The following is an 11552-nucleotide window of genomic DNA, read 5'->3' on the forward strand; positions in this document are numbered from 1 at the left end:
TAGTTGTACATAGGAATGCAGATTTAGCGTAATCTTGTACATATGCTTTAACTAATATGAAGTTGATATTTATCCACACAGGTGCATTTAATTCCATTACCGTTAATTCATCTAAAGGCATTGCCGGTCAATAAATATAAAGAGAATTATGGAACTGGGACAGCTTGTTTTATTAAGGACAGAAACCTGCTCCTTGATTCGATCACTCTTACCGAGCAGGTGGAAACCTTACACTAAACTCTTAAGGACAAAAATTTGCTCCTTGGTTCGATCATTATCACCAAGAAACCTTACACCAAAAATCTCTCTAAGGACAAAAGCCTGCTTCTCAGTTTGATCACTTGCACCGAGCAGGTGGAAACCTTATGCTAAAAATCTCTCTAAGGACAGAAGCCTACTCCTCGATTCGATCACTCGCACCAAGTAGGTGGAAACCTTGCACCAAAAATCTCTCTAAGGATAGAAACCTGTTCCTCGGTTCGATCACTCGCACTAAGCAGGTGGAAACCTTAAGTCAAAAATCTCTCTAAGGACAGAAGCTTGTTCCTCGATTCGATCACCTGCATCGAGCAGGTGGAAACCTTATGCCAAAAATCTAAAGAGAGAAGCCTGCTTCTCAATTTGATCTTTGTCACCAAGCAGGTGGAAACCCTACACGAAAAATCTCTCTAAGGACAGACACCGGTCCCTGGTTCGATCCTCGTCACTTGAAAGGGGGAAACTTATTCTTGAAAATTAGTTAAGTACAGAAGGATCAACGCATGCCAAATCCTATTATTACCGTCGAGGAGATAATTCCTTCTAGATACAAGTGATACCATCCAAGGTAATCTGAATACCGTACATGGCCGGTAACCGCATGGCCTTTTGCAAGCAAAGAAGAAAACATTCTAGAATACGGGCATGAAATAATTAAAGAACTCAACTGGGAAGGTAGTAGAAAACATTCATAGATGTAATTAAAGCCAACATACAAAAACCAAACCAATGTTTTGTCACCGTAACTCAGTAAATTTAAGAAAATTAAAATCGAGAAAAATAATTGTTTTGTCACCATAGCCTAGCAACGTAGGCAAACTTTCTAAAAAGGAAGAAATTAAACAAAAGAAAAGTAGACAAAAGAAATCTGGTTCAGCAATTAACTTGTAGGGTCTGGGGGCTAAAAATGGGTGACATCTACGGGAGGCTGCTAAGTTGCTAGGGGTGGCTGATCACCAGCATGAGGGATGCTGGTGGCTTCCAGGTCAACCTGCTCCATGTGGGAGTCAATTGCCTCCATCAACTCCCTCATGCTAGTGGTTAATTGCCCTAAGTTAATTCTGCTCAGCAGTTGGGAGATTCGGGAAAGGTATTTGATTGGGATTCCTTAAAGAAGAATCCTCGGGGACCTCCATGGCCTGTAGAGCAGCCAACCACCCTTCCTCGAACCCGAGCTTCTGGGCTTGACGGACTACCCGCTCTGCAGAATTCTCGGCATTAGCGAAGCCTTTGTTGTACCACTTGTCTTTGCAAGCTTCCAACGCTGCTTTTAGATCGGCCAATTCCTCTGCTAGAGTGGTGTTCAAACTATGTGCCTCTGCCAACTTGAGCTTGGTACCGCCCAACTGCACCTCTAGCTTTGCAAATTTGCTCTCTACCGATGCCCTAGCTTTCTCAGCCACCGCGGCCTTCTTCTCTACGGTCTCAATAGCTTTCACCTTTTCCTTCGCCATAGCCTCGACAACGTCCTTAAAAGCTTTTTCCTGCTCAGCATCCTCGGAAAGCTCTTTCATCCTCCCATCAACGATATGAGTCAGTTGCGTAGCTCGATAAAGCAAATAGTAAGGAGTACGAAAATAAAAGGAAGTGTCAAAACGAATAGAAAACCAAGGGGCAAGAGATTACCATAACAGTGTGACATTGTAATCGCCGGCCTAGTGACTCATCCGTCTCGTCCTCAAAAGCATGCATATCTTAGGGCAAAAGGAAGTTGTGCACCAAACTCTGGGCGACACGGCCCCCTTGGCCCTTTTCCCATACTCTTACACTAGCAGACGAGGGGAGGGGTTTACTGTTAAGCTTGAAGGAAGGCTGCCACTCCGTTGCTGCCCGGGAGATAGACGCTACATTCGCCCCGGTTTGGACCGTTGGCTCCTAGATGACAATGCTTGTCGATGACCAGGGGAGAGTTCGTGTGGGCGCATCTCCCGAACTCGCCGAGGTTTGTTCCGCCGTGCGTGGTCTCTTCGTAGTGCGGCTGGTCGGAGGAGGAGGAAGGGGAGTTTAATCTTGGCCTTGGAGTCGTTGCTACTGCGCAGTTGGTCGGGCATCGGGCATAAAACAGCTGATTGTCATTGTCTTTCTTATCACCATATTGTGACCCTGGTCAGATTCGGTTTCTGAAGAGCTGATTGATTCAACAACCGCTTCCTCGGCTTCCCGAACGGGAGCTTTAGGTTCAATAGGGGCCTTCAGTTCTATAAAATCCTTAAGCTGAATCCTTTCGTGTACCTGTTCTCAGTGTCACAAAGATACACGTTCAGCAGACTCGTCCCGTATGAGTGCAAGTTTGTTCGAGCAAGTGTACCGCGGACCAAGGTCCTGAGCTTCGCCTACTGTAAGTTTTGGGGGGAGGAAATTCACATGCCGTACATCAATATAGGAGAGAAGGGGATTGTCAACTAACAAGGCTTGGCCGAATGCTTGCTTAGTGGAGTACACGAGGTCAACATCGAGGATCAAGTGGGACGCTTAGAGCTGTCCATCCCAGTGAACAAAAACTTTTGACCTAAGCACAAAATTTAGGTCTCTTACATGCACTACTCTAAGGTCCAACTTGAACCACTTGCTCTCTGCACGGAAACAACACAAAAATTAGTTAACGATCAGTCAATCGAAATAGTCAAGTACAATTAAGAAAAACACGGATTTACAAAGAAGCGTATTCAATACCGACCTACATCACGAGGCGAGAATGGGCATGAGAGCTCGTCGACAAACAATTTGCCACTCACCCGTACAAACTCGCCAGCCGAGTTCCTATTCGAATTAGGTAGGCATGATATAAGCCGTACCCACATATCTCTTGTTTTTAAATAATAGTCTGAAGTAATTTTGCCGCACAAACTATACATGAAATTAATGTCGTGGTGATCCAGTTGCAACCCGAACAACTGGTTCAACCTACTAACACAACTCACCACTCGGTAAAAATTAGGGGGGAATTGGTCGGGGCAAAGACCATAAAACCTAAGGGTGCTAATGATGAGGGGGTTAATAGGGAACCTAACCACACCAAGGATGGCCATTAAAAGAAAGAATATGTTGTTTGAGCCACGACGCCTTTGGATGTCGATATCACCCTCATGACAGTAGGCAATATCAACATCCTCGGGGACGTTGTAAGCAGCCTTAAAAGTGGCCAAAATGGCTTCTGAAGAAAGTAGATGAGAAAAACCCATTCTCTAAGCTAGGATACCTAGGACTACGATTACGATAGAACAGGAAGAAATAGAAGAAAAAGAAGGAAAGGGAGAGGAAACTTACTGCGAGCTCTAAAGAGGAAGAGTTATGGGTTGGAAGATGGAGGCACAAGGAAAATATGCTTGACAAAGTGAAAGTTTGAAAGATGAAAAATTCAAAAGTGAAGGAGGGACTTAAAGATGGCTATTTATAGGAGCCAAAAGGGGAATGAGTGTCATTTAATAATTGGGAGGGGGCGGGAAAACCAACGAATCCCCATTTATTGCCACACGTGCCGCTTCGGTTCACGAATCGTCAGATAATGATGGCGACTGAGTGAATAGTCAGATGCAACACACCTTTTGAGGGCGCATTAATGGGTTCCTCAACCGTCCAATATCTACTCGTTGAACTTATTGGGTAACAATTGCCTCTTGGACTCCTTGATTCATTCCCGAGAACCGGGCACAAATCAAGGGGGGGCAATCATAATCCCTCCACTAACGCTTGGCTATATATATGAGAAGCTAGAGGAAGAGAAGGGGTTGTTGAAAGGTTCTAAGGGGTGCTTAGAACTGAGAGCAATAGAGCCATAAGAGTGTAGGGAAAATAATACAAAGGTTTGAGAGTTGCTACTGGGCCTCTAAGCAAGAATCACCCAGAGTAGGAAATCCAAAACTCACATTACAAATAGATTATGAGTCCAAGGTAGAGTCAACCAGTTAGTCTCGTTTTGGGTGCGCACATAAACATATAGTTACATTTATGATTAAACATAATTTTTATCATAAAATATATAGATAATTAGTCAAATTATTTTTTTTAAAGTAAACGTATGTAATTAGTCACATACTAAAATTTTTACCTAAATTTAATAATACTTATAATTATTTTTTTCTAATTTTTAATAAGATAGAACGTGTGGTAATTTTTGTTATATGGTGATTTTTATTAAGTATATTTGATTGTTTTTTCTTTTTTATTTTCTTATTTCATAGCTCATTAATATTAGATTCATAATATTTTGCACTCATCAACTCACTTGATAAAAAGATTAAAAAACTTAGGTGGACACATAACATAAACTTAAGTAAATAATTATAGTGTTATTCCCGCATAAATTTAGACACAATTTTTATTATAAAAATATAAATAATTAGTCAAATTATTTTTAAAAAATAGCATGTAACATATGCATATGTACGGTTACATTTAAATTAAATACAATTTTTATCATAAAAATATAAATAATTAGTCAAATTATATATTTTAAAAAAAGTAAATGTAATAGTCACATATTATAATTTAATACTACTTATGATAAATTTTTTTCTAATTTTTAATAAGATAGAATGTGTAGTGATTTCTATTGAGTATATGTGATTAGTTTTTTTATTTTAAAATTTATAGTTTATTAATATTAGATTCTTAGTATTTTGTACTCATTAACTCACTTAGCACAAAGATTAAAAAACTTAAATGGACGTATGACACAAACTTAAGTAGATAATTAATTATAGTGTGGTCCCACATAAATCTAGACACATGGCACAAAATTGGGAACTTTAAATTGGAATTCTAATTTTAGTTTTTCTCAGTTTCACCTATTATTATTATATATAGAAGTATATGTGATTGTTTTTATTATTATTATTATTATTATTATTATTATTATTTTATATCATAGCTCGTTAATATTAGATTTTTAATATTTTGCACTCATTAACTCACTTGATACAAAGATTAAAAAACTTAGATGGACACATGACACAAAGTTAAGTGAATAATTATAGTGTGGTTTCCGCATAAATTTAGATACAATTTTTATTGTAAAAAATAAATAATTAGTCAAATTATTTTTAAAAAATAGCATGTAACACATGCATATGTATGGATACATTTAAATTAAATACAATTTTTTTCATAAAAATATGAATAATTAGTCAAATTTTATATATATATATATATATATATATATATTTAAAGTAAACGTAATTAAGATAGAATGTGTAGTGATTTTTATTGAGTATATGTGACTAGTTTTTTTATTTTAAATTTTATAGTTCATTAATATTAGATTCTTAGTATTTTGCACTTATTAACTCACTTGGTACAAAAATTAAAAAACTTAAGTGGACATATGACATAAACTTAAGTAGATAATTAATTATAGTGTGGTTCTTACATAAATCTAGACATATGACACAAAATTGGAAACTCTAATTTGGAATTCTAATTTGAATTTCTCTCAGTTTCACCTATTATTCTATATATATATATATATATAGATTAACTCGTTGAATATAATATTATAGAATATAGATATGGAAAGAAAAAAAAAATCAGTTAGAAAATATTTTGATTGGAAAATTCAAGATCGATTTTGTGTTTAATTTTGAATTCATGAAATTTAAACATTTCATAGATGAGATGATTATTAATCATATAACTATTTTACAAACATGGAAGGTATAAGGAGACAATATTATTTAATGGTGGTTTATCAAAAAACACTTCCATTTTTGTTAGTTAATGGGTATGAATAACCCTCTATTCTATCTTGGTTTAAATTATAGTCAATCCAGTTCCTTTGTCCACTCCTATCCATTTTGCTAAATTTAGTTGCTATGATGATTTTGGCTAGTACATGACGTTAACATCCCTTTTTTTTTTTTTTTAATCTCCTTAGAATATAAATTCAAATTTGATCATTTGATTTGACATTATTTCCATGAGAAATTTAAGGCATTCATTTTAATCATCATAAATTTTCTCTCTTGATTTGATTTTTGAAATTTGATCCAATGAGGTTAAACTGTTGACTCATCTTAAATTCTCACTAAAGGTCGGTTTGGATTGAGGAAAAGGAGGAGGGGGAGGAGGGGGGGGGGGGGGTGCAAAAGGGAGTAGAGTAGGATTGGCTCAAAATTAGACTAAATTTCAGTCAACTCAACTCTACTCCTTAAACCAAATTCTTAAACCAAACGAATTATAAAGGAACACGATAAAAGATGGATTAGAGGTTTTTGAAGGTACTTGTTTGACAAGCATTCCTCTTCTTAATGCCATGAGGTGGATTTTCATGCTTCTTATTCTGGCTAAATTAGGCTTATTTGTAGAAAAGTAAACAAGTATGAGCCATTATAGGTTCTAGTATCCGGATTAGTTTACTCATTTATTGTAGGCTTTATAATGCATAAATGAAACTCAATTGACAAATATAATTCATGTGATTATATTTTTTTTATATATATAAAAATTTAAACATTTTTTGATAACATCATTCAAAAAAGAAGAAGAGTAAAATGCAAAATTAACTCTTTAAGTTTATTCAGATTTCATTTCAGTCCTCTAACTTTACTTTTGCTCATTTCAATTCTCTAACCTTCAAGTTTATTCAATTAAGGTATTTTTATCAACTTTTGTTGTATGTTGTGGTTAATTTTTCAATTTTATAAATTTTTCTTCAAATTTTTTAAATTAAAAAAATTCAATTAATGATTGAAAAATATTTTCCATAAATTTTTTTAAAAAATTTTAATAAAAGTTAATGGAAAAGCTTTAATTTAATAAATCTGAAATTTAGAGGACTGAAATGAACGAAAGTAAAGTTAGATGACTAAAATGAAATTTGAATAAAGTTAGAAAATTAATTTTACATTTTAGCCAAAAAATTTAATGTGAAAAATATGGGTCAACCAACCCGTTTCTAAAAAATAACCCAATTTTAACCCGAACTTGCAGGTTTTGACGCGTCTAGTCCCAAACAGACTTTAATAATTGTTTGGGAGCCTTTAGGGTCTTTTTCACCTTACGCCACACCCACACGATTTATTGCTTAGCAGCATGGGAGCCTTGTACAAGTTGGGCTTTTTAAGCCCAAGATGGACTTCAGAATTTCAAAAAATTAACGGTTACAATTTCTGGTACTTGCCCTCTCCTCTGCTATATAAACAAACCGAACCCACAGAGGAAACCCATCAAATTTTTTTTTACTAGCTTTCAATCATCAACCACAGAAAGAGAAAAAAAAAAATTTCAGAGAAGAAGATTAGATATGTCTGTCATGGGCATTACTAAAGTGGTTTACTACATGGATCCATTGATGTCAAAAAATCTGCTTCAAAAATTTCCTGACAAGTCTTCTGCTTTCGACTTCAACTACTCTCAGAGTTCAATCTGGTCTCCCTTGGTCCCTCGGCTTCACAGTGCTATTGATTTGGATTTTGAATATTTTGGTTTCGTGACACCAAAGAGAAAATCACTTGGCAGCAAAAGCAAGATCAAGAAAGTCACTTCTAACATCAAGAAGAAACTCAAAGTTGCTGCCAATCTTGTGAAGTCGAAGGCCAAGCACAACAACAACAACATCAAAACCAAGGCTTCTGACTTCTCCCCATCTCCTCTCAAACCCACCACAAAGGTATTTCTATTTCTGTTTGTTTCTTGAGAATTTTTTTTTTTTTTTTTTAGGGTTAGCAAAAAAACCTGAAATTAATAAACCCTTTTGAGAGAAAAAATTTTTTTTTGATAGAGAACAATTATTTTGGGTGTTTTTTCTTCTTCCAGGGTTTTATTTATTTATATTTTTCAATCTAAAGGGTGCAAGACAAGTTTAAGATTATTAACCTGAAATTAATAAACCCATTTGAGAGATAAAATTTAGGAATTAATTTTTATTAGGGAATGATTATTTGATCAATGAATACCTTGTTTGTTTGTTGACATTCAAACTCATCATTCTTGTTTGTTCTTGTCCTCTGTCTGAAAACAGGACAGACAAACATGCTCTGTAGATTCTGTAATACGAATATATTATGTCTCCTGTTTGAATTTCTTTGGGGAAACATATAAGATTTAGAACCAGTATTCTTATTATATTTTACATTTTTTATTACAGGCTTGTTGGACTAAGGCACTGAAAGCTGGCTCTAAAAATTTCAAGAAAACGAGGAAAGATCCCACGGCCCATGTGAAGCTCTATACCTATTTGATGAGTGAAAATATTTGAAGATTATTAATTGGTAAGTTTTCTTGTTGTGTCACTTCATTTGTAATCTGCTGACCAATTGTTTGTGAAAATACCTAACCAAAGCCTTTTTGTGTGAACTTTGCGTCATTTCCTTTGTTGTTCTGTTTTCAACATGTGTGGCATGTGTTTACTTATTCATAGGGACTTTTCCTTCCATTTTTGAAAGAATATTCTTGATATGCTTTGTTTTGTGGCCATGGTTGTTTACTCTCTTTGTCGATTTTAATTTTAAAGAATTTGGTAGGTGATTCACTATCTTTGATTACCACTGTCCTGAAATAACAGGGAAGCTTATACCTTTAAAGGAATATTCATTAGTCCAATAAGAGCTAGGATCATGATCAAGTTCTTAGGGATAATGTTTGGGTAATGAAAATTTCTGCTTTATAACATTTACATTTCCTGTAGAGTTGACCAATTGATAAGTAGGAGTAGTAATGGGTAGCATGATGAAAAAATTGATATTTCATGAAAATATTTATGATCATTAAATGAAAAACATAAACAGTAAACAAGCTGCCATTTAATTATTATATTTTTTGAAATGAAGAAACCAAGCTGACATATTATTATTCACAGTTTAGCTTTAATAATTTCCAAGAGCCATAAAATGTGGAGAAAATATGGAAGTAAACTTTTTTGAATGCGATGCTTGTACTTGTGTTGGATTCTTTTTAAAACAATGACAAAGCAAGATTCCATTTTATATTTTAATAAGGTGAAAGCTGCCATTTTTTTAGCTATTACTACGTGAGCTGATTGAAAGCATGTCGGTTGCATGGGTTGTTAGCTTAGTTAAATATCTGGTTAGTTGCATTGTAATTAGTTCCTTCCACATCAGCATGTGTATGCTAAGAGCAGCACACAAAATTCAGAGGTTGTAATGAATCTAATTGTACTGTTTTATTTTCTAAATGAATTAAATACTTCCTTCTCTACTTGTTATTGTGTTTTCCATTTCTCATCTTCCGTTGCTTGGTATTACCAGTTTGTGCAATAAAACCTATCTGCATAATTCATCTTCTGTCACTTATGTTGTTGTCATGCAGCTATGGCTTTTTCCTGATCTAGCTTAGATTAGTCATTTCAAAATATGAACTAGCAATCTCTATAATTTGACTTTGCCTTTCCTTCTTGACAGATGGCCTCAATGCATAAATATGGGTTGGATTTACTGTTGGGATTTCGGTATTTGCATATACAAGAGAGCAACCTGAAAAGGGTGGTGAAGAGCAGGGTTTGAAGGAGAGTTTGATGCTCTATAACTCTTAGAGCCAATAGACTCAGCAAGCCCCATAATTTGACAAATTCATGTGCCCCATCATTTACTGGGTTTTGCCATGTATATTATGTGTCTCAATTGGGCAATTTATCTTTCATCGTTCTTTATTTGATATGTAAGACGTGAATTTTGTGAGTACATAGTTAAAATCTTTTTTATTTTTATTTTTATTTTTTTCAGGTGATGTCAATTTTGTTATTTTACTCAAAAACAGCATCTGCATGCCCTCCAAGCATTTCTATCAAGTTATCTTCCATGAATTGTCATACATGATTGTTTGCAATTGATAATATGAAATAATTACAACTAAAATTTTCAAGAAAAAAGCTAATAAAAATCTAAGCTGGATCAAATATCACAACACAACTAACAATAGGCATTAACAATACTTACAATTAGAAAAGAGGATGTGGCATTTGAATATTCTAGAAAAAATTAGAATATTTGCTTGGAGATTATGTATGAATGCAACCCCCACATTGACCAATTTGTTCAAAAAAGGAATCCAAATGGATGTCACGTGCCCCATCTGCAAAAAAGATCTTGAGACAGTTGAGCATGCCATTCTAAGATGTGTTTCAGCTAAGGCAGTGTGGGCTAAATGGATTGACTGCCCTATCAGAATTCTTGATTGCAGCCTGGATGTCACTGATTTGGCCCTCAACTTAATGAACCAGGGAACTCAAAGTGACCTGGAGAAATTTTTTGGGGTGGCTTGGTCAATTTGGTATAATAGGAACCAGGTAGTGAATGAGGATTGTGGTGCAGTGGCTGAGCATATCTGGGGATTAGCTATCCGTCTGATAGAAGACTTCAAGGAGGCAAATAGTCAAATAATAAAGCCAAAAGGGACAAAAGATAGGGCCTGGAAACCTCCTCCTAAAGATGTTTATCTTATAAATGTGGATGGGGCAATACCAGCAATGGAAGGTAACTCAGGAATTGAAGTTATAATTAGAGATTGGAATAATCAAGTTGTTGCAGCCTTGAGCATGCCCCTTTCGGGCAGATTTGCAGTGGAAGAGACTGAGGCAATTGCTATGGAGCAGGGCATTGTTCTTGCTAAGGAGCTGGGATTAAATCAAATCATCTTGGAAGGAGATTCAATGCAAACAGTTCAAGCAATCTGCAGCAAAGATGTGTGGGGAGTTGCAGGTCATATAATTCATGGCATTTTGCAAGGGATGAATGGCTTTAATTCTGCAGAAGCTAGATACATTTGCAGGAATAGCAACAAAATAGCCCATGAGCTAGCTCAACAAGCCAAAAGATCAGGAGAGGAATGCAAATGGATTGGTGTGGTCCCTGAGAATCTAGCAAACTTGTGTAGGCTAGAAGGGATCTAGTGTTTTTATTTATGTTTTTCTTTCGTTTTCTTTTTGGCTTTGCTGTCTGTGGTCTCTGTTGGTGCTTTGTCCTGCTGTTGGTTTGTGGTGTTTCTGCTCTGTACCTATTCTGTCTTTGTTTAATGAAAATTCAGTTTCAGTTTCAAAAAAAAAAAAAAAAAAAAGAGAAAGAAAGAAAGGAAAAGAACAGAAAAACGCACACACACTTGAGACCAAATAAGTAAGAAAATAGGGAAAAAATTTATCTCTTTCGAGCTGCTTTATGCTTCACCAAATACTTTGTAGTAAAATGTTCATTACTTCTTCTTTTTAGAAAATTCCATTCATATTATTCAATGCATTATAACTAGTATAGTTTTCCAATAGCATATGGTGTACAGGCTAAGTTTCTCATGATTAATACAATTTCAATTTAAAAACATTAATTTGAAAATTCATAAATGGTTGATTG

The 11552-nt window shown here is 35.3% G+C and overlaps 2 protein-coding genes across 2 annotated transcripts; both read left to right on the forward strand.

Annotated features, from left to right (window-relative positions):
• Positions 1–7412: 7412 nt before the first annotated feature.
• On the forward strand, positions 7413–9919 carry LOC126721035 (uncharacterized). Its single transcript, XM_050423993.1, has 3 exons — positions 7413–7864; positions 8342–8465; positions 9615–9919. Exons 1-2 carry the CDS (start codon positions 7499–7501, stop codon positions 8450–8452), a joined length of 477 nt encoding a protein of 158 aa, XP_050279950.1. The 5' UTR covers positions 7413–7498; the 3' UTR covers positions 8453–8465; positions 9615–9919.
• Positions 9920–10264: 345 nt separating this feature from the next.
• On the forward strand, positions 10265–11101 carry LOC126721661 (uncharacterized). Its single transcript, XM_050424711.1, has one exon. It carries the CDS (start codon positions 10265–10267, stop codon positions 11099–11101), a length of 837 nt encoding a protein of 278 aa, XP_050280668.1.
• The last annotated feature ends 451 nt before the right edge of the window (positions 11102–11552 follow it).

The sequence above is a fragment of the Quercus robur genome, chromosome 4 (assembly GCF_932294415.1).
Source record: "Quercus robur chromosome 4, dhQueRobu3.1, whole genome shotgun sequence".
Lineage (NCBI taxonomy): Eukaryota > Viridiplantae > Streptophyta > Magnoliopsida > Fagales > Fagaceae > Quercus > Quercus robur.